The sequence below is a fragment of the Lithobates pipiens genome, unplaced genomic scaffold (assembly GCF_037356315.1).
Source record: "Lithobates pipiens isolate NorthernLeopardFrog02 unplaced genomic scaffold, aLitPip1_a1.2 Scaffold_10, whole genome shotgun sequence".
Taxonomy (NCBI): Eukaryota; Metazoa; Chordata; class Amphibia; order Anura; family Ranidae; genus Lithobates; species Lithobates pipiens.
The window spans coordinates 221,073,223-221,097,000 of record NW_027507686.1 but is presented as its reverse complement, the minus strand read 5'-3'; the positions used below and the strand labels follow the sequence as shown (position 1 = coordinate 221,097,000).

At 43.9% G+C, this 23,778-nt stretch overlaps 1 protein-coding gene across 6 annotated transcripts in view; it reads left to right on the top strand.

The window, feature by feature from the left end:
• Nucleotides 1-23,778, top strand: part of DGKZ (diacylglycerol kinase zeta) — a 341,151-nt gene that overhangs the window by 194,912 nt on the left and 122,461 nt on the right. For all 6 annotated transcript variants that reach the window (XM_077461740.1, XM_077461769.1, XM_077461759.1 and 3 more), the window contains 2 exons: nt 15,315-15,392; nt 22,778-22,834. In XM_077461740.1, coding sequence (XP_077317866.1) covers nt 15,315-15,392; nt 22,778-22,834 — 135 coding nt within the window. The remainder of the gene's footprint in view (nt 1-15,314; nt 15,393-22,777; nt 22,835-23,778) is intronic.

Sequence of the window (23,778 nt, the reverse complement as noted above, 5' to 3'; positions counted from 1 at the left end):
CCGCCATTACTAGTAGAAAAAGAAAAAAATATTAATAAAAATGCCATAAAACTATCCCCTATTTTGTAGACGCTATAATTTTTGCGCAAACCAATCAATATTCGCTTATTATATTCGCTTAGAATATGTATAGGCCTAAACTGAGGAAAAAAAAGTTTTTTTTAATATATTTTTTGGGGATATTTATAGCAAAAAGTAAAAAATAATACATTGTTTTCCAAATTCTCGCTATTTTTTGGTTTATAGTGCAAAAAATAAAAACCGCAGAGGTGATCAAATACCACCAAAAGAAAGCTCTATTTGTGGGGAAAAAAAGGACGTCAATTTTGTTTGGGAGCCACGTTGCACGACCGCGTAATTGTCAGTTAAAGCGAATCGCAAAAAGTGCTCTGGTCTTCGGCCAGCCAAATGGTCTGGAGCTGAAGTGGTTAAACAGTTGTCACCAGAACAAGTATATTTTTTTCCTTTGACCACTCCAAATTTTGGATTTCCCATTACTTCCTGTCCTGGCAAGACAAAGATAAATAGAGAGAGTAGATTTCCTCAGTGGCAGCACAAACAGCAAAAATACTTGAGTTTCTAACCCTTTCCTACTTTATTTATGGCTTCAGATGCTCTTTAAATATTGTATTTTCTACAAAGCTAAATAGTCAGATGCAAGACCAATAGAAAAATAAAACAATTGAATAAATAAATGTAATACCTCCATAAACAAAATCCTATATCCACAGATGATCTACACAAGCCTTTTACAACCAGGGTGCAAAATGCCTAAAAATTGTACACAAGCAGGCGTGTGGATGAAGCCTGCCTTTTAGTTACTCTAAGGCCGCGTACACACGGGCGGATTGTCTGCCCAACTAAGTTCGTCAGACAATCCGACAGACAGTCCGTTCAACTTTTGAATGAACGGACTTGACCACACACGATGAGCAGACAGTCCGCCGAAAGCTTGCACGATGACGTGTACAGCACGTACGACGGGACTAGAAATTCGACGTCCAATACACTGCAATGCAACCTTCGGCGTGTAAATCCTTTCTGAGCATGCGCCATACTTAGTCCGTCCAACTTGCCTACACACGAGCGGACTGTTCGCTGAAACCAAGTTTGGACGGACAAAATTACGGAAATTCCGAAAGACTAAGTCCGTCAGACTGTCCGCTGAAAAAGTCCGCTGAAGCCCACACATGAGCGGATTGTCCGCTGAAACACGTTTCAGTGGACTAAGTTGGGCAGACAATCCGCCCGTGTGTACGCGGCCTAATTCACAGGTTTTCATTGTGCACCATTACAACCTTCTAGCTGCCGGCGTCCTAAGGACCAATAGCACCATCAGTTCATCAGTGGATAAGGAGGATGTTAGTTGCCTGCATAGCATTCTTGGTTGACCCTCCTCTGCCCCCTCCATCAGCATTGAGGTCACATTAGCTGAGTGATGGAGAAAAACTGAGGAAGAAGAGAAACCTTGGAATACTAGTCAGTGCCATGTGCAAAGGTGTATTTGATTTGGAAGAATAAATCCCCTCTAGTGTTGGGTGTCCTACTTAGACTTGTGGATGTTGCTGCATTATGTAAAACTATTAGAATAGTTATTACATTTTAGATTGGGGTACCTCAAGGCTGTCCATAATTTTTAAAGAGTGCCTTGACTGAATAAAGGTTGAGAAGTACTTAAGTGGGAAGGCAAAAAAATCCTATAAAGCATGGTCCAATTTTCTCCAGCGGGGGAAAAACATTCCTCTTGATTCCACAGGAGGAAATAAGATATTGCCTGCATCAACAATCTCTGATGTTATAACCTATAAATGTTAATATCTAGTTATAATTTCTACATTTAGGAAAGCATCCAGGCTTTTATTTTTAAATCCATCTACTAAGCTGGCCAAAATTTCTTGAGGGAGTGCCTTCCACATTTTCATAGCTCTTACTGTGAAGATGCCTTTCCATATGTGGAGCTTATATCTCTCTTCCTCCATACATAAAGTGCCCCCTTGTCCTCTGTAATGACCTGAAACTGAATAGCTTAACACTAACTTCACTATATGGACCACTTATCCCTCCTTAATCTCCTCTTCTCAAGAGAGAACAAATTCAGTTCCTGTAATCTTTCCTCATAGCTGAGCTCCTCCATGCCTCTTATCAGTTTGGTTTCCCTTCTCCGCACTTTCTCCAGTACTGTGATATTCTTTTTAGGAACTGGTGCCCAAACATAAAGCTTTAAGAGTTAGATAGACACTGGACACTGAGCTGCTACTACAAGCCTCAGCAAAGCCACATAAGGACCACATGTCTCGTGGATGGTGACCAAAGGTTTAGAGGCTGATTTGTACTGTAGATTCTAAAGTGCAAGTCAAATTCTCCAGAACTTGAATGGTTAGATACGTTTCTCCTTTTGGTGGCAAGTGATTGTTTATGTGTCAATGACCTTTTTTTGGATCAGAACGGAAATTCTTAGCAGAGGTTTTCCAGTGTTGGAGGAGGCGGATCTGCACATGTTGGCACTCTGGGGTAAGGAGACCTTTAGTTTGATGACAGCAATATTATCTAGGTTCTATAAAGAGGTTGTGGAGTTTGGGCGTGCTTTCTTCCTGCAAGTAGCAACTACAATCAGATTTCAGATACGGTTATTACTGCACAGTGTAGTATAACCTTGGTATAGGACAGTGTACTACTGTTCAGTAACCACTTGCTGACCATTTATGTAACTTGTAAATCGCTGGATTTTAAGGTGTTATACTTGGATGATGCCTGTAGCTGTAGCTATAATCAAGTTACAGTTTTTTAGAGCCTTATGGTCGGCTCTCTCTTCCACGGATTTACCAGGATCTCCCGGCTGATCGGAGATCCGGCTCTCGGCTATGGTACCCCTGAAGTGATGACCTGACATCACTTCCGGTTTACCCAGATGTAAACGATGTCATTTTCAAAATCATTCAAACACACTGATCTTGGTGTGATCAAATGCTTTTAAGGGCAGAGGAGGGATCTGGGGACTTGGAGACCCCAAATCTCTCCATAAAGAGTAGCTATCACATGCCCTTTGCTGTCACAAAGGATGTTTACATTCCTTGTGACAGCAATAAATATAAACCGAGTGTAAAAAAAAAAAAAAAGATTAAAACAAAAACAAAGGCGAACGCACGTGTTAGTCCCGCACCCAAACAACGATCGCTCCGCACGTGAGGTATCACCGCAAAGTCAGATAATGGGCAGTAGTTCTAGCACCAGACCTCCTGTGTACAGGGCATCCCAAAAGTATTCACAGCACTTTTTCCACATTTTGTTATGCCACAGCCTTATTCCAAAATGGATTAAATTCATTATTTTCTGAAAAATTCTACAAACAATACTCCATACTGACAACATAAAAAGAAGTTGGTTTGAAATCTTTGCAAATTTAATAAACAGAAAAGATGACATGTACATGAGTATTCACAGCCTTTGCCATGACGCTCTAAATTGAGCTCAAGTGCCTCCTGTTTCCACTGATCATCCTTGAGATGTTTCTACAACTTGATTGGAGTCCACCTGTGGTAATTTCAGTTGATTGGACCTGATTTGGAAAGGCACACATCTGTCTATATAAGGTCCCACAGGTAACAGTGCATGTCGGAGCACAAACCAACTCATGAAGTCCAAGGAATTGTCTGTAGACCTCCGAGACAGGGTTGTATCGAGGCACAGATCTGGGAAAGGGTACAGAAAAATGTCTGCAGCATTGAAGATTACAATGAACACAGTGGACTCCATCATCCCTAAATGAAAGAAGTTTGGAAAAACCAGGACTTTTCCTAGAGAGGGCCGCGTGGCCAAACTCTGCGATCGGGGCAGAAGGGCCTCAGTCATACATCATGCCTGGAGGGAACCAAGCCCCACTCATCACCTGGCAAATACCATCCCTACAGTAAAACATGGTGGTGGCAGCGTCATCATCATGTTTTTCAGCATCAGAAACTGGGAGACTAGTCAGGATCGAGGAAAAGATTAATGCAGCAATGTGCAGAGACACTCTTGATGAAAACCTGCTCCAGAGCGCTCTGGATCTCAGACTGGGGCGAAGGTTCATCTATACGGCTACGGGACAACTCTGTGAATGTCCTTGAGTGGCCCAGCCAGAGCCCAGACTTGAACTCAATTGAACATCTTTGGAGAAATCTGAAAATGGCTGTGCACCGACGCTCCTCATCCAACCTGATGGAGCTTGAAAGAGCCTGCAAAGAAGAATGGGAGAATCTGACCAAAAATAGATGTGCCACGCTTGTAGCATCATACTCAAAAATACTTGAGGCTGTATGTAATTGGTGCCAAAGGTGCTTCAACAAAGTACAGTATTGAACAAAGGCTGTGAATACTGTTTTTTATTTTTAATAAATTTGCAAAGATTTCAAACAAATGTCTTTCACATTGTCATTATGGGGTTGTGTTTGTAGAATTTTGAGGAAAATAATGTATTGAATCCATTTTGGAATAAGGCCGTGACATAACAAAATGTGGAAAAAGTGAAGCGCTATAAATACTTTCCGGATGCACTGTAAATCTAAAGTGGTAGCCTGTGAAGGCTTTTAAAGCATTGCCTATGGATTATAAAATTTACATTATTTCTCGCCATTGTACAAGCGTGCGCAATTTTGAAACGCATCACATGCTTGCCATCTATTTACTCATCGTAACATTATCTTTATATTTTACCAAAAAAAATAGTTTTTTGTATTTTTTTTTTTTCATTACAATTTAAAAGAGTGTTATTTTTACAAATAAAAAAATGTAATTTGAAAACTGCTGTGCAAATACCGTGTGACATAAACATTTCTAGCAAAAAATACTGATTGTTACATGTAAACAAAAAGTGCCAGAAAAAGCCTTGGGGTCAAGTGGGTATTGAGACTCCACTGTATTTGAAATACATTGTATATTGGGAGAATGGGAATATACAGTGTAAAAAAAAACATAAGAGCTTGGGTGGCCATAGACAAGGAGATCTTGTAGGTAAAATATGCCTTTCTTCTAGTTATCATTGGATACCAGACCTGGTCACATGATCACCACCCATCAGTCTCCAAGACCATCTGGTGTTGCTCACACATAGCTGATGTTATTATTACAGGAAAGAGAAAAAAGTTAAAAGTTAATTTTTAGGCAAAAATTATTTTTCTCTGTTTTTAAATAGAGTAGAAAAGAGTAAAACCTCTGGTGCCTGTTATCACTGAGAGAAGTGATGGGAAAAATCCAAAATGTTATAGTTTTTTTTAACCAGAACAGAGGAGGTGAGTAAAAAAAATGGACACATCTCTTCCTGTGAGATGTTTCCGCTCACTTCCTGTTGTGTTTCTAGGACAGGAAGTGAAGGGAAATCTCCCTGGCAGGACACAGGCATGAAAAATAAAACAAAACAATTATTAAATTTTACATCCTGTGGGCTAAATTTAAAAACATGCCTTTATTTATAGATGTGATTATAGTATGTCCCCTAATTACGAACGAGTTCTGTTCCGGGAGCTTGTTTTTAAGTCCAACAAAGATCAGTGCTTGCAGACAAAGGTTGCAAGCGCTGATTGGTGCATCTGGCAGGGGGAGTCCCCCTGTCAGAATACAATAGCACAGCTGGGGAGATCGCTGCACCAACATTGCTTGTGTTAGTACGGCGATCTGTCCGTTTTTGTTTAGTTCAGCCCGCTGGGTTGAATGAGAAACAACTGTGCAAATGTTCTCATCTTTGAAAGATCGTAACTCGAAGGTTCGTATGTAGGGGACTTCCTGTACATATTGCTTAGGCTTTTGAGCATACATCACGTGTACGAGAAACAAGGGATTAAAAACTCGTAGCAGATTTGTCTTTAAACAAAAGTATCACTTACAGGGAGCTAAACTGTGAGGGGTTCACCATGCAGGGAGGCAACGTGGCCAGATAAAACGGATCAGTGAGATCAGCAAGGCCAGGGCAGAGTGCAGGACCCACCAAATGAATGTTATATTGGCAGTGTCTACGGCTGCTCTCCATGCACATCCACACAGGTAATCCCAAGGTGAGAGAGGACATGGGGAGGGGGGCAACATGTTTCAAGAGCTCCACCCACGCGCCAAGGCTTGATAAAGGGGATGAAGCCCTCAAATCATGTTCCTGCCCATTTCCACTTGCACCTTGGGCTGAGTTTACCTGTGTGGATGTGCATGAAGACCAGCCATAGATGTACATTCATTTGGCAGGTCCCAGTTTTGCCAACCCCCTGCAGCATTTTTTTGACTAACAAAACTGACCGAGCAAATTTTTTGCTGAAAATGACAAAACGTCAATTAACCACTTGAGGTCCACCCTATAGCAGTTTCACTGCTACAGGGCGCCACCTGTTCCCCAGATCACGTGTGTATATATGTATGTGTGTATATATATATATATGTGTGTGTGTGTGTGTGTGTGTGTATATATATATATATATATATATATATATATATAATGTGTGTGTGATCCGACACTTCTGAGCAGGGAGCTCAGATGTGCGCCGGCGGCAGCTGACTTCCACCGATTTGCGGGTGCACGGTACTCGATGTCCTCCGGCACCCGCTGATAATTAGGTAGAGAGCCACAACTGCAATCTGCCAATGTAAACAAGGCAGATGGCCATTCTGACACGAGGGAAGGAATGGAATTTGTGTCTCTGCAAAACATTTCTTTCCCTAAGTATAAGCACCTCACACAGTCATAAACTGTATTTGGGTGCAGCATTTGCATGACTACGCAATTGTCAGTTAAAGTAACGCAGTGCCATATCACAAAAAATGGCCTGGTCTTTCAAGGGGGGTAAATCTTCTGGAGATCAAGTGGTTAACGATTAAAACAACTGATATTTAAACAGTATAAACACAATATAGAACACTGACAATATCCATAACAAGTTATTTGCCTGGTTTACACTTTACAACACAGCAGGACAAATTATCAGCCCCTGATATTCACAGTCACTTGTAAAAAAAAAAATCACAGATTTTTACAAACTGTCAGTAAATTTACTGACGGTTGGCAACCCTGGCATGTTCCTGCTTTCTGTCCTGAGCTTACTGATCGCTCATGTTCTACCCGGCCATGCTGACCATCACAGTTTTGTCTCCCTGTAAGTGATACTTTTTGTATACCCCGGTTACAGGTTTTTATTCCCTGCATCCTGCTACTTTGTTTCTCTTACATATTTCTGGCTGGATCACCCACAGATCTGTATGGAGGAATTGCAGGCATCTATTTACTTCTGAAGTTTTCCCTTGCCCAAAGCTGACTCATGGATTTAATGATTCATGGATTATACTTAATTGAACTGTTGTATTGAGTGCCAGATTTTTAATCAATGTGCTTTTGTTCATAGACTATAATCCTTTATTGCCATGTGCATCACATCCTGGCATTTTTGGGGGCTCAGGAGGCACGGGTGCCTCATCCAGGAAAGAATGAACCCATGTAGGGTTTTTAATTGTACATGTAGCTCCTGGAAACCAGTGGTGGCTGGGGGTATATTTTTGGGGAGGTCAGTCAGTCAGGTCTCCCGTACAACCCCCCCAAATCGGTCGATCGGTCCGGGACTTACCCCATCCAGGTCGCAGGCTTCCTGAGGGAGATGGTTTCACCCTGTGCCTCCTCCTTCCTCAGGCTTCATGACGGTGTGGCTTCCCCTGCGTTTCCTGCATCTCCTGCCTCCTCGGTGTCCGATACGATCGATTTTCCTCTTGGCAAATCGGGTCTCAGCACCTGCTTCCTGAGCCGGAATTGGCCAGGAGGAGAATCAGGCAGACCATAGCGAATTCTAAAGGTGTTGTAAACCCTCGTGGTTTTTCACCTTAATGCATTCTATTTATTGAGGTGAAAAACCTTCTCTCATGCTGCAGCCCCCCTGGCCCCCCGTTTTACTTACCTGAGCCCGGTCTTTCTCACCCCGGGGACAAGCACACCAGCTATGGCTGGTGTCTCATGTCCTGATTGGATAGATTGATAGCAGCACAGCCATTGGCTCCCTCTGCTGTCAATCAATGATGCAGGCGCCCCGGGGCGGGGCCGAGTCCTGCTTTCTGTATCAATAGATGCAGAAGCAGGACACGGGAGCACACCCGCACGGGTGTCCCAAAGGAGAGTGTTTCTCTGATGGGTCTCTTGAGAAGAGTGGGAGCCAAGAGCGCTGCTGAGGGACCACGGAAGAGGAGGATTGGGGCCACTCTGTGCAAAACTAACTGCACAGAGGAGGAATGACATGTTTATTATTTATAAAAGAAAACAAAAAAAAAGAGGGTTTAGTAACCCTTTAATTCGCTATTGTCACACAACTGGGTGGACTCGGGGCCCACACTTTTTTTTTAAGCCAGTTGTCATCCATGTCTCCGGCGCATGTAAATTGGGGGCTGGGCACATGGATTAGGGGAGCGGTGCCCCTGAGCCCAGAATGGATGGGCCGCCGCTGCTGGAACCATTTACACTCTCTATTTGTCTTAGTGACCTTTGTCAGAGACACAGGGGGTCATGGAAAATCCTAATTGGTTCATTTTTTTTTTAACAGAACAGAGGAGGTGCGGAAAATCTTTACCTGTTCCAGTGAGAGATTTCTACTCCCTTCTTGTTGCGTCTCTGGGATAGGAAAGGGAAATCTTTCTAAGGGCTCTTTTACACGAATGCGTCCGTGTACAGAGCACGCTCTGCTCAGCGGGGGATCGCTCCGTTGATCCCCGCTGAGCAGGCAGATGACAGGTCTGTCTTTGCACACTATGCAGGGATGGACCTGTCAGAGCGCCGCTCTCCCCTATGGGGGATGGGATGAAGACGGACCGTAGAGTCCATGATCACCCGATCTGATCCGCAGATGGATGCAAAAGTAGGTTTTTCCTCCGTCACAATTTTTTGGATTGGAGCGGGTCGGATGTCAGCGGACATGTCACCGTAGACCTCTATGGAGTGTCCGCTCAGGTCCACCTAAAAAACTGACAGGCGGACCTGAACGGATCGTCCGTGTGAAAGAGGCCTAACAGGATAAACAAAAAAAGCTGCTTTATTACTTTTACATTTTGTGGGCTGAATTAAAAAAAAAAATTCCAGAGATAAAACGATAATTCTCCCTCTCAAGAAGACTCTGGTCCGGCTGCACCTGGAGTATGCTGTCCAGTTCTGGGCACCAGTCCTCAGGAAGGATGTGCTGGAGATGGAGCGAGTACAAAGAAGAGCAACAAGGCTAATAAAAGGTCTGGAGGATATTGGTTATGAGGAAAGGTTGCGAGCACTGAACTTATTCTCTCTGGAGAAGAGACGCTTGAGAGGGGATATGATTTCAATATACAAAATACCATACTGGTGACCCCACAATAGGGAAACATTTTTTTTGCAGAAGGGAGTTTAACAAGACTCGTGGCCACTTTAAAATTAGAAGAAAAGAGGTTTAACTTTAAACCACATAGAGGGTTCTTTACTGTAAGAGCGGCAAGGATGTGGAATTCCCTTCCACAAGCGGTGGTCTCAGCGGGGGGGGGGGGGCATTGATAGTTTCAAGAAACTATTAGATAAGCACCTGAACGACCACAACATGCAGGGATATACAATGTAATACTGACATATAATCACACACATAGGTTGAACTTATGTTTTTTTTCAACCTCACCTACTATGTAAGCCTATTATAAGGCTTACCTGTAGGTAAAACGAATATGATATTTACCCTGGAAAATGATATTCACCCTGGATGCAACTGGTGGGTGCTGTCACTGGTGCATGCGCTCTGAGCTTTGTGCCGCAGCTTTGCGTCATCGCCGCTCATCTAGCCGTAGCCCACAAACCCAGAAGAAAGACCAGGGGAAGATGGAAGCACTGTCAGTGGTGACAGCGCCACTGGAGGGCTTTGTTCTAAGGTAAGTATTTCATAATGTGCAAGTATGCGATGCACATTATGCGATAGCCTTACAGGTGTTTTTTTTTAACTGCTGCAGTTTACTACTGCTGTAAAGGCTAAGTATTTTGGATTTGAATAGGGTGGTTGGTGTTGGAACCCCTGTCAGGTTTTTCATGCTGTCTGTGTCCCTTTTAGGGAAATTCACTCTCTGATTCTCTCAACCTAAAGGTCTTGCTCACCAATGGCACTGGGAATGAAAGCGAGGGTAAGGCTTGGTCCACACATATGCAATGCAGAAACCAGCTAGATTCCTGTGCAGGTTCCCGCATCGCATGTCACTTGCAGGCGGTTTACACAGCCCTCTTCGAAACGCAGCAGGTGTCGATAGAAAGGTAATGACACCACCAGATTGGTTTGCAGATCGCAGTGCGAACAGTCAAATGGTACAGGAATCAGATCGCATGGGTGTGAACAACTATGTGATCCAATTCCAGTGCAAACCAAAAAAGGGTCCTGCACCATTTTGGCACGAAGGCAATGCGATTTCAGCCATACAGTTTGTATGGCTGAATTCGCATCGCACAGACATCGCAGCTGATCTGCACAGCAATGCAGTGCGGATCACATGCGATGTCTGTGCTTTGCACCAGTGCTAACTCGTCCTAAACCCAAAATTTTGAGTTTCCCGCAGAACAGGAATAGAGGGTAAATCTTCCAATGAGGACGCTTGTTCCTGTAACAACTGTCTGAAGCCCCATGCACACTATCGGATTTTCTGCTGATTTTTGTCCTCAGATTTACCAAAAACATGTAGTAGAAGGGCCTGCCTGATTGCATACACATTGAAACTCCTAAGGTTTAACCTCATTTTATATGGTTTTGGTAAATCTGAAGGAAAAAATCATCAGAAAATCGGATGGTGTGTATGGGGCTTTAGAAGTCATTTCTTTCACATTGAAAATAAATCTGATGAGTCTACAGGACAGGAAGTGAAGAGAAATCTCCCTAATTGGATACAGATGCCAAAAAGATCTCACAGTAGTTTTAACCCTCATATACTGTATTCAAAATGTAAAAAGAGGTTTTGGTTTTAGATATAGTTTGGTTGTTTTTTTGTTTTGTTTTTTTATGTAAGCAATGTAAATCCCTAAAAAGGAACTGGTGTCAGCGTCTTGCAGTTCTTGTACAGAAAACATATTTAATCTCTTTCTATCTGAAGACAAAATGTTATAATCCCTGGAAATGTCCTGAAAATCACAGTTTGCGTCTTCTAACCATTGTCTGTTATCAGTCCGATTGGATGCTGCCATCTGCTGTCCAGTTTCCCTGACTTCACAATTCATATTCAATTTTCTGTTAAAGTGATTCTAAAGGCTGGGTGTTTTTTTTTTTTTTTTTAACCTTAATGCACACGCTGTGTTAACGTAAAAAAAAACACTAACTACCCCCCCCCCCCCACCCCCCCCAAAAAAAACCTACTTAGCTGGGCCTGTCAGCGATCCAGTGCTGTGCACAGCTGCAGTCTTCTCACCCCTCTTCTCACAGGGACTTGGGCAGCAACAGGAGCCAATCAAATGCTGTGAGGAGGGAGCAGGAGGCGGCACTGTGTGCATCTATGGACACAGGCAGGGTGACTCAGGAGCAAAGCTGCAGTTGTGCCCCCATAGCAAGCGGCTTGCTTTTAGGGCACACAGAAGAGGAGGAGCCTGGAGGGCCAGCAGAGAACCCCAGAACAGGTGGATCAGGGCTGTGCCAAACCATTGCAAAGAGCCGGTAAGTATAACATGTTTGTTATTTTAATTTAAAAAAAATTCTAGGTTTTACAATCACTTTAAGGAACAATATTTATTTTAAAATGTGATTTTGCTGATGGTTTATCTCTCAACGCACTGCCATATCCCCCCTTTGACTCCTTCCCTATTACTCTCCTTCTCATTCACAGTGCCAAGTTGGTGCACCACTCTGAAATTTCTTACTTGAGTGTGTTTGGATGGTGCCCACATGGCAGGCCGGGCTCCATAGTTTATGGTCAGACTAGAAGAGGGATAGTTCTAGCATCAGCATTTAGCCCTGGTTCACATTGGTGCATTTTGATATGCGATTTGATTTGTCAAATCGATGGTAATGGCACTATTTTAATCGGTGCGATGCTGCATTTGCAGAGCCACACTGATTTCAGAAAGTAGTTTCTGTACTACTTTTTGCGATTTTGGGGTGCGATTTCCATTGACATCTGTGAAATCGCCGCCGAAAACGGGACTGACGTGCGGAAGTGAAATCGTGCGAGTTCACCTGAAGTCGCACAGGTTCATTTCCTCAGCTCAGTTTTCCTGTATGGTCCTTTGAGGAATACAGAATCCAATCCATACCATGGATTATATAGCGCTACCTTCAGGTGGAATGAGCACTAGGCAAGCAAAAGTATAGGCTAGCCCCTAGGGCCCTTGCCAGACCAGCCATGGTTCAGTTTAGTTTAGTGTCTTAAGGTGGCTGCTGTCATCTTCTCCCTGGCTGCCTGGTTTTCAGTCTCTTGATTGTCTGTCTGTTGGAGGGGGGGGTGGTGGGATGGGTTAGTTTACGTTCTCCTGCCCATGTGCACAGGAACCATTCATTCTGGCATAGCCAGAGTGTGTGGGGCTGCGTATTTAATAGTAAACTGCAAGCAGGCAGGTAAGTGTGTATTATTGCACCTAGCAAGTCTCTTTTGCACTAAAGAATTGCCTGTTGGCAGTTTTCTTCTAGTTAAATTTAGTTAGGCTATAGGAAAAAACAGTTCCCTGTTATACGGCTTTGTCTACTTTTTCTCAGTTGAGTTTACCGGACTGTTTTGTTCCCTTGTGTCTCTTAATAGACTCCTAAACTTGGGTACATAAGTATAAAAATCCAGTGTTCCCTGCCATTTGCAGTTGCTCTAGTGGGGTGAAACCAACTCCAGATGGGACTACTCCTGCACTAAAAAGCACGCTCAGCAGACAAGACCATACATTTTTATGCCACAGTCATTTGTAGATCAACCATATGGTTGCCGCATCATTCAACCGCAATCTCATGTCTCTGTCTGCTCTTATTTATACTATATATGTTTATACAGTATATCCATGGATACGTGTGGGTAGTAAATCTTAATAATGAGTGAGAATCTACTGAATACGTTTCTCTTTTAATGTAATTATTTTTCAAACCTTTAATGAATTTAAAGCCCTCTTTGTATCCTTGCATGCTAAAAGCTTTCTCCTTGAATTAGATTATGCATCTTCCTCCTGCCTCTGAGAGATAAAAGAAAATTGCTGAGAAATCTAATTTATACTTTGAATTAAACAGATTGATGAGGAACAGGACATTTGCATTGACTTTATAAGTCTCTTAAATTTGATATTTACTTTGTTCTTATTTTCAGCTTTCATGGAACTGCTGCTTCTGATCTTTCAGTGTTTGCACCTGTTATTAGTTTAGACTTTATTATGCTTTTAAGGGGGGGAAATAAAAAAATTCTCTTTCCTAATTATATAGGTAAACCTAAAGACGTTCTTGCTTCACTGTAGAACAGTGGCCACCCACAGGCCGAATAAGGCCCTTTGCTTCTCCCTGGCTCTTGGGTCACTGTTCCTACCACTAGTATGAAGTACTATTACTCCCATTGATACCAGGCACTATTCCTCCCACTGACATCAATGATGGGGCATTTTTAACTCCACTGACATCAGCAATGGGTCACTATTCCCTTCCTCTGACACCAACACAGGTGCATAATTCCTCCCACTGATCTAAAAGTTTGGGCACTATTCCTCCCACTGACAACAATGATGGGGAACTATTTATCCAACTAATACCAACAATGGGGCATTATTCCTCCAACAATGACCAACAATAGGGCACCACTCCTCCAACTTATCCACCGATAGAGCACTGTTCCTCCAACTAATGCCAACAATTGGGCACTATTCCTCCAACTATGACCAATAATAGGGCACTATTCCTCCAACTTAACCAATGATGGAGCACTATTCCTCCAGCTAATACCAACTATGGAGCACTATTCCTCCAACTAATACCAACTATGAAGCACTGTTCCTCCAACTAATACCAACGAGGGAGCACTATTCCTCCAACTAATATCAAAAATGGAGCACTATTCCTCCAACTAATACCAGCAAAGGGGCACTATTCCTCCAACTATGACCAATGATGGGACATTAGTCTTCCCACTGACAACAACACTGGTGCATAATTCTTCCCACTGATCTAAATAATTGGGCACTATTCCTCCCACTGACAACAATGACGGGGAACTATTTCTCCAACTAATACCAACAATGGGGCATTAAACCTCCAACTTTGGCCAACAATAGAGCACCATTCCTCCAACTTATCCAACTATGGAGCACTGTTCCCCCAACTAATACAATAATCAGGCACTATTCCACCAACTATGACCAATGGTAGACCACTATTCCACCAACTTTGACTAATGACGGGGCACCATTCCTCCAACTTATCCAATGATGGAGCCCTATTCCTCCAACTAATACTAATGATGGGGCACTATTCTTTCAACTAGTACCAATGATGGGCACTATTCCTCCTCTTACTGACCACAGGAACTATATAGTTTTTAACACCCACAGACCACCAAGCATAAGACATTGTCTACTCCCACTGATGCTGGGGCATTTTTTATGCTCACTGGCCATAGCTGGCTCTCCTAAAGTCTGAAGGACAGTAAACTACCTGCTGTAGGGGAATAAAAGGGAACTGGAAAGTAAACCTTACAGCTTCCTCTATCCGCTGGAAGCAGGAATTCAGCCCCTTACATCCCCAATGTTGGGACGGCCAATGTTGCCTTCAGAATACACTGGTCAGCCGTTGTAGCTGATTGGCTGCAGTTGCTGATTGAGAAAAGTTTTCCAACATTCTCCTTGGACAGAAGTGGGTCAAACGATCAACAATTTGATGGGGTCAAGCTTTTACCAGACAGGAAGTGAGGGAAAATCTACAGCAGGGAAACGTACAAAAATAAGAAGCTGGCAAGGTTTCTACTACTCCCCTATTTAACTTTAAAGTTGAACCCTGGACACAAGCACTTTCATTTTAATATATTCCTCAACAAGCACACAGAATATAAATCCAATTTATGTGCATCAAATGCTTTTGCAAACGTCGGTATTCGCTTGTAAAAGTAGCTGTGACATCATCACTGTGCAGTACATAGCCTGTCCAGGAGCTATGGGAGGGGCCCAGCAGCCACCACCCACTACAGGCTGTCTGCAGTAAACTTCAGGAGGAGGCGGAGACGAGACCAGTTACCCTGAAAGGGAGAGAGCAGCTATGACTGGTCTTTATTACAGGAAGCTTCCTTTTAGGGTATTTTAAGGGATAAAATATGAGAAATATGCATGTATGACATGGATGTACAGCATGTTTTTTCATTTTGCCTTGACATATACCTTTGTATCTTTTATACAGCAAAAGTCAGCAACACGGCGGAAATGTGCTGCATGTAAGATCGTGGTTCACACTCCCTGCATTGAACAGCTAGAAAAGGTAAGCAACAAATTATTTAACTGACAGTGCACCAAATAAATCCAAAACTGTCTGTGTTGCCCACAGCAACTATTCATTCTTTTATTTTGCATTTATTTTTGATTTGGAGTGGTTGCTGTATGGTACAACAATCAATACTGACGGTGGTGAGAAATAATTTTTCACCTAGTCTGGATGCAGAAGGTGGAATTACAGAAGCATTTCCCAACCAGGGTTTCCTTCAGTGGTTGTTCGAGGGTTCTTTGAGGAACTTCGGTCATTCAGTAACCACTGATATGTTTTTTGTTTGTTTTTTTAGTTGTCTATGAAGAGGAAGATTTTCCACTGATTATCAGTGTAAGAGTGTCTTTGGCCTTAATTCTCTGACTACTAATATAAGGGTGCCCTTCTCCCACTGACCACTAATATAAGGGTGCCCTTTTCCCACTGACCAATAATATAAGGGTGCCCTTTTCCCACTGACCAATAATATAAGGGTGCCCTTCTCCCACTGACCACTAATATAAGGGTGCCCTTCTCCCACTGAACACTAATATAAGGGTGCCCTTCTCCCACTGAACACTAATATAAGGGTGCCCTTCTCCCACTGAACACTAATATAAGGGTGCCCTTCTCCCACTGACCACTAATATAAGGGTGAGCTTCTCCTACTGAGCACTAATATAAGGGTGCGCTTCTCCCACTGACCACTAATATAAGGGTGAGCTTCTCCCACTGAGCACTAATATAAGGGTGCGCTTCTCCCACTGACCAATAATATAAGGGTGCCCTTCTCCCACTGACCACTAATATAAGGGGGTCCTTTTCTCCCACTGACCACTAATATAAGGGGGTCCTTTTCTCCCACTGACCACTAATATAAGGGGGTCCTTTTCTCCCACTGACCACTAATATAAGGGGGTCCTTTTCTCCCACTGACCACTAATATAAGGGTGCTCTTCTCCCACTGACCACCAATATATGAAGATCCTTCTGCCACTGACCACTAATATAATGGGGCCCTTTTCTTTTTTGACCTCTAATATAAGGGGGACCTTCTCCCACTGACCACTAATATATGGGGGACCTTCTCCCACTGACCACTAATATATGGGGGACCTTCTCCCACTGACCACTAATATATGGGGGTCCTCCTCCCACTGACCACTAATATATGGGTGCCCTCTCTCACTGACCACTAATAGAAGGGGGGTCCTTCTCTCACTGACCACTAATATAATGGAGTCCTCCCACTGACTACGAATATAAGGGGACATTTCTCCCACTGACCACTTTTATATGGAGGTTCTTCTCATGCTGACCACCAATATAAGGAGGGGCACTATAATTCCACTGGTAGCATTTTTTCTGGTCATTAATCTTATTTGTTTCATTTTATAATTATTACTGAATATGATTGTTCTTCTGGGCCTGTTCTTAGCGGGAATAGCACAGGAACGTGCTATGAGTTCTTGTGCAATTCATATGCAGCTCTGCATGGTGCCATTTCAGCCCATTCATGCACTACTTTTGGAAACTCACTGCAACATGATCACATGATGGTTCTGTACCAAGCAATCCGGTGTGTGTGAATGCACTGCATTGGCGACCTGCATTTGAGGTGTCATTAACTTAATATTGACACCCATTGCAGATCACAACTGCAGTGTGTTTTAAATGTGGTGTGGTGAACATGTGTGGAATGTGGGTTTCCCGCACCACAATCTGGTGTGAACTGACTCTCAAATTATCTACTCTTCGGTGTCAAATACACTAGGAATGCCACATTGTTATCCTTTAAGTTATCATCATTGTCCACCTTATTTTTCTTTATCGTACATCACGGAACACAGAGCAGCATAGTAATTACTATGTGGATATAGTCCACCTTCAGGTGCTGGACACTGGCACACCCTAAACAGGAAGTTGCCTCCCTATATAACCTCTCCTATACAGGGAGTACCTCCGTTTTTTCACCAGTGTCTAAGGTGTTTGGTCACGATTGAAGATGTGCGCTGAAGAGCTCCGCTGGAAGGATCCTTTACTAGATTAAACAGCTTTTACAGACTGGATCCATCCAAAGTGCCACTGAGGCCAAAGTGGATGGTACCCGTTCCTCGTGTAGCAAAAACAAGGTTTTGCCTGTAACGCCTCTTTTTGGAGGGCTGGACCCTGGGATCCAGTGCTTTGGTCATGCAACCATTACCATAATGTTTTCTGGCAGGATGCTTTACAGGTCCAAGGGAGTGGACCCCCGATTAAAAAGGGACCTGGTTCTTGAAGGTTTTTTAAACGCAGCCCACCGTGATGGGTGAAGGTTGGGTCTGTCTGATATCAGCAGAATCCTGTGGCAAGGATAAGGTAAGTGAAGAATCCTAGGAACTTTTAAGTCCACCTATGGATTTCTTCTGTGAGTAAATGTTGTCATGCCTATTTTTCTCACTAGAGGGTGTAAAATGCACATACCTTTTTACATGCTCCTCAGATCTCGCCCTGTGTCAGCAGCAGACAGCATGCTTAGTCTCAGCCACCAGGAAGATATTACAGGGGGGGATTCTTGGATATTCCATGAAAAGTTAGCACCTTACTGCAGCTTCTCTCCCCTCGGGGGAGCGGCGGCACCCCGTGTTTTTTCTTATGTTTCCCCTTCTGTCCTCTCCACCCCACGCCGGACCTGCTGAACGGCCCCTGTGGCAATTGTAAATTTTATAAAAGTAGGGAGTGACATGTTGGGGGACGGAAAAGGGCGTGGCTTCACGCTGCGCCACGTTCGGGACGCAGCATCCACGGACGGACGGAGCACTAAGGTCTTGTAACGCTAAAAAAGGTGCATACAGGGATTCCCAGGACACATTTACTCGGCATCAGGCTGAGCATTAATAGCAGCTTTTCTTTGGTGGACTATAGCTCAGCAGGTGGTGTGCTGGTTACTTTAGTACCTCTGTTTTTGTGCTTAATACTATGCCTTCCAAGAAGGGTACAAACGCCTCAAAGAAAGGCTCCTAAGGCAATCTCCATCAGACTCTGAGGTTTCTAGTCATGCCTCCACAGTACCTTCCTCCCCGGAGAGACCGAAGGTGGCTAATCAGGGTGAGCCGTTGGGATTTTCAGTTGCAGCTGTTTCCAATCTTCCAGCCCCTGTTTATGTTACTGAAGACGTTTGTCCTCAGCTTTGGTTGGGTTACTATAGAGGTAACACAGCAGTGATCTCATAAAAACACGTGATCGCATAACATGATCATAAAAATGCATGTTTAGATGGATACGCGGGGTGTTTACATAATTGCATAAGATGCTTGATCTCGCAAGGGTGCGTGATCTCGCAAGATGCTTGATCGCACAGGGTGCTTAATCGCACAAGGATATTTGATCGCATAAGAGTGCTTAAGCACACAAGAATGCTTGATCACGCAGAGAGGCTTGATCGCCAAAAGTTGCATGATCACCTAAAAAGTCGCATGATCACCTAAACATGCATGGTTGCATAATGAGATGTTTACTTAAGATATACATGATTCCTCATGTTCACATATGAATTCATGTCTGCATAGATACATGTTACGTAATGTGGCATAACACGTTTCATAAATGCATGCTTACTTTGCAAAGATGCTTTTTCAATGGCACGTGATACATGGATGCAGCTGTACAGCGTGCACTTTTCATATTTTGCCTAAAAACATATTTGTATGGACCATGCTTCCACGAACGCACGCTTCCATAAAGGCATATTGCTTTGATACATACTGCATACATTAAAGCTGTATACGTATGTACTTGCTTCTTTTGGAAATATTTACCTATGTTTATTTGCATAAAACTACGGAACTGCCTCAGGGGAGAAGCCTACAATAGAGTCCCAAAGCCTCCTTATGATGGGACGCCCCCGCTCGATCAAGGTGGGGGGAGGGGGGGGGCCTCTGTGTTTTTTTTCAGGGGCTTGACAAGAAGAGATCCTTGATGGATCGGTCATCTCTGTGGTAGCTCCTAGACTACGCCCCAAAGACACTATGAAAGTAAGCCTTTATGTCTGGTGCTATATCGCTTTGAGCAGCCCTCCCCTCCAGCCCGAAGGGGAACCCACCTGCCAGCAGACCAAGTGGGGTACTGCATGGGCCCGCCGCCCCTTACCCGGGAGGGGCGGAGGGGGCTCGGAAGGTTTGGAAGCCTCAAGCCCGGGCGCCCTTCACGAGAGGGATGTCCGGCCAGGCACCTGGATGCTCACGGCCTAGGAGGCATTGATGTCTCAGGGTGTAATCACAGAGATCCCCCTCAGAAGAAGCAGGGTATGTGGTTTTATTAAAATCTCTTCACCATACCGAAACCGATTGGAGATGTCAGACCCATTTTAGATCTCAAAGATCAGAAACGTCTAAACGTCTGCTCCTGTCACATGGAGTCAGTCCGGTCAGTCATATCCACCCTACAGGGAGAAGTTCTAGCATCAATAGAAATCAAAGATGCATATCTATATGGGCCAATTTTCCCAGCTCATCAGAAATTTCTGTTTTTTGTGGTGGAACAGCACCACTTTCAGTTCGTGGCCTTGCCCTTGGGGTTAGCCACCACTCCCTGGGTATTTACAAAAGTTCTGGCCCTAGTATTAGCAAGACTAAGAGGCCAGGGTATAGCGGTAATGGCATACCTTGATCTACAGCAGTAAGTAGTCTGTCGTTGGCACGATTAAACCAAGGATATCCAGTACAGTCAGTTATCTGGAACACCTGGGCTGGATTCTCAACATAGAAAAATCATCCTTATGATCAGTAAGGATTATTTTTGCCCCAGGCAAAATCAATGCTATAAGGAAGCTGGTTCAGGTGGTCGAAGCGAGTAAGGGTTCTTCCATTTGCCTTGGCATGGGGTTGCTAGGGAAGATGCTGGCTTCATTCAAAGCAGGTGTCTATGTCCAGTTTTAAGATTGGTGCAATACAGTATTCTGTGTGCTTAGAACAGGAAGGCCTAAGCCTTGGATTATCCAATGAATCTGGCCCCAAGGGTGCGTCAAAGTCTCAGGTGGTGGTTGATAACCAGGGATTTTCAGGAAGGGAAATCCTTCATTACGATTATTTGGAAAATAGTAACAACGGATGCTAGCCTATGGGGCTGGGAAGCAGTCCTGGAACAGACCACTTTTCAAAGGAAATGGTCAGAGTCCACAAAGTCCTTGCCCATCAAAATCCTGGAGATTTGAGCAGTACGTCCGGCTCTAATAGCCTGGACGTTCAGGTTGCGGAATGGTCCCGTCTGCATATAGTCCGACTATGCCACAGCAGTAGCCTATTTCAATAACCAAAAAGGGGGCATAAAAAAAAATCACGCAGCCCAGAGAGAGGTGAACCATGTTCTCTTGGGCAGAGGAAAATCTTCCTTGCCTATCTGCAATCTTTTTCGCGGGGGGGGGTGGGGGGGTGGGGGGGAATTTGCAAGGGAATTTTTCGTTGGACAGGTTTGTGTCAAGGACAAGGGATCTGCTTGCCTACGGTCCGGATGCTTTAGTGACCCATTGGGATCAGTTATCAGTAATCCTATGCGTTCCCTCAAGTTCAGCTGCTACCACGACTGTTATGCAGGCTCAGGGAGAAACGGAAGCCATTAATTCTAGTGGCCCAGTAGATACTGGTATACAAGAATCTTAAAGATGGCAGTAAGGGGACCCTTGATCTCTTCCATCTGCTTTTGCATGGGCCGGTGTTCCATCCTGCCTTACAAGCGCTAAATGTGAGGGTTTGGCTATTGAAACCCACAAGGAGTAGGAGGATTTCAGGTTCAGTAGTAACTACCCTGATTAATGCAAGATAGCCAGCCTCTAGGACCATTTACTATAGGGTCTGGAAGACCTACGTTTCTTGGTGTGAAAGCAAAAGATGGCATCCTCAGAAGTATGTCATAAGTAGAGTTCTCTCCTTCCTATAATTAGGAGTAGAAATAAAGTTAGCTGTGAAGTACTTTCAAGGGTCAAAATCTCGGGCGCTTGCTTTGCTTGGTCCAGACCTTTATACAAGGGGTAACGCATATAAATCCACCAGTTGGGTCGCCCTTGTGCCCATGGGATTTCAGTGTGGTTTTGTCGGCTTTACAAGGTCAGCCTTTTTTGAGCCCTGGCACCATGTCCCCTTGATCCTTGTGACAGGGAAATTGGTGTTCTTGGTTCCGGTAACTTCCACAAAAAGAGTTCCATAGTTGGCAGCTTTTTCTTGTAAAGAGCCATACTTAATCATTCTTAAGGATGAGGTGGTGCTTCGTCCTCACCCATCCTTTTTATACTTAAAGTAGTATTTAGTTTTCATATGAACCAAAGATGTTTCCCTAACTATGTTTTTTTCCAGAACTCTGTTCTGCAGAAGAAAGATTGTTACACTCTCTCGATGTAGTGAGAGCGGTTAAAGTCTATCTGAAAGCAACTGCTCAGATACGGAAGAATGATGCTTTGTTTGTGCTCCCAGAAGGGCCCAGGAAGGGGCGGGCAGTGTCAAGATCTACTATTTTTTTTAGAGCAGATTCGGCAAGTTATGATTCAGGCTTATGGTTTCAAAAGGAGAATTCCGCCTTTTCGAGTTAGAGCACGCTCTACCAGAGTAGTAAGTGCTTCATGGGCAGTGCATCACCAAAGCCTCCATTAATCAGATTTGCAAGATCGCAACTTGATCTTTGGTCCATACATTCACTAGATTCTATCAGGTGGATGTAAAAAAGAGCATAAGGATGGGTGCCTTTGGGCACAACGTGCAGCGGGCAGCAGTATAGTTCCTCAAGTCTGATGACGCCCTGATTGTTTGTTTGTGTCTCCTTGCCCTCAGATAGCATTGCTTTGGGACGTCCCACATAGTAATTACTATGCTGCTCTGTGTCCCGTGATGTACGATAAAGAAAATAGTATTTTTATAACAGCTTACCTGTAAAATCCTTTTCTTGACGTACATCACAGGACACAGAGGTCCCTCCCCTCTTTTGGGACATATGTATATTGCTTTGCTACTGAGGTACTCCCTGTATGGGAGGGGTTATATAGGGAGGCAACTTCCTGTTAAGGGTGTGCCAGCGTCCATCACCTGAAGGTGGCCTATAACCACATAGTAATTACTATGCTGCTCTGTGTCCCGTGATGTACACCAATGAGGAAAAGGAATTTACAGGTAAGCTGTTATAAAAATCCTATTTTTTCTTGCTCCGTCTTTTCTCCATGGTATTCACCGGGTTGGATGTCATTTTTTGGTATTGAATATGAGTGGATTTAAAAAAAACTGAAAAATCAGATTACTGTAGTGATTCATGTGTGATCAGTCAGATTAGCCATGCACACAGATGACTAAGTAGACATATCTCCTGTTTATTCAATGCTCAAGCAGAGTGGTTTAGTGGTCCCTCACCTGCTCAGCTTTAATTTTTGTTAATATTTTTTGTAGATAAATTTCCGATGCAAGCCATCATTTCGGGAGTCCGGGTCCCGCAACATACGGGAGGTAAGAGCTATGTTTTCTGAAATCTGAACAATGTTGTGAACCAGTCGCTTCCAATGACCTCTTCTTGCTGTTACACCTTCTTGTGGTTATGCAAATTCTGAGAACAAGGTAGTCAGTATGCCAATTTTTTTTAAAGCTGGCTGTAAAAGCCTCAAGGTCTGTACCAAGGAAGTATGAAGTCTGCCAATGCTGCCCTTTTCTGCAAATAGTGCCATTTCCCTGACGGTCATCATGATCCACAGGCTTTTGTACTTTCTGAGTCACAAAAAATAACGAACATGTTATACTTACCTGCCCTGTGCAATGGCAATCCTTTTCTTCTCAGGTCCCTCTTCGACCCCTCCCTCCCAGTTAAGTGCCCCCACAGCAAGCAGCTTGTTATATGGGCACCCAAGCTGAGTCCCAGGTCCATGTGTCCATTCAGACATAAAGCCTCTGCCTGGTCCCACCCCCCTTTCTCTCCTCATTGGCTGACTAACTTTGATGGACAGCAACAGGAGCCAATGGTGCCACGCTGCTGTATCAGCCAATGAGGAGGGGAGTGCCGGGTAGCGAGACATTCCTGCAACATCGCTGGATCTAGAGGGACCTCAGGTAAGCGTTAGGGGGCCTGAGTGGGGGTGCTGCCTTTACAATCACAATTACTTGGTCCTTCCTGGTAATGGACTCTTCTTCCAGGATCTCTCCCAACTGCTTCCTGCTTCTTAGTCCTGTAAAACTGCTCCCTCTTTTTTGTCCACCACATGGCTATGTTTCAATTCATTTTCCCTCCCACTACTTCCTGCCAATATAATTTCCTTTCTTGAGCTTCTTGAACCAGTCCAACTAGTTCATTATCTTATTAATAGGGGAATCATAGACCAACCATACCTACATATGCCTTAAAAATCAGGACCAGGTAAGGCTAAATGCTTCATGTGGCTGTTTTACATTTTTCCATCCAC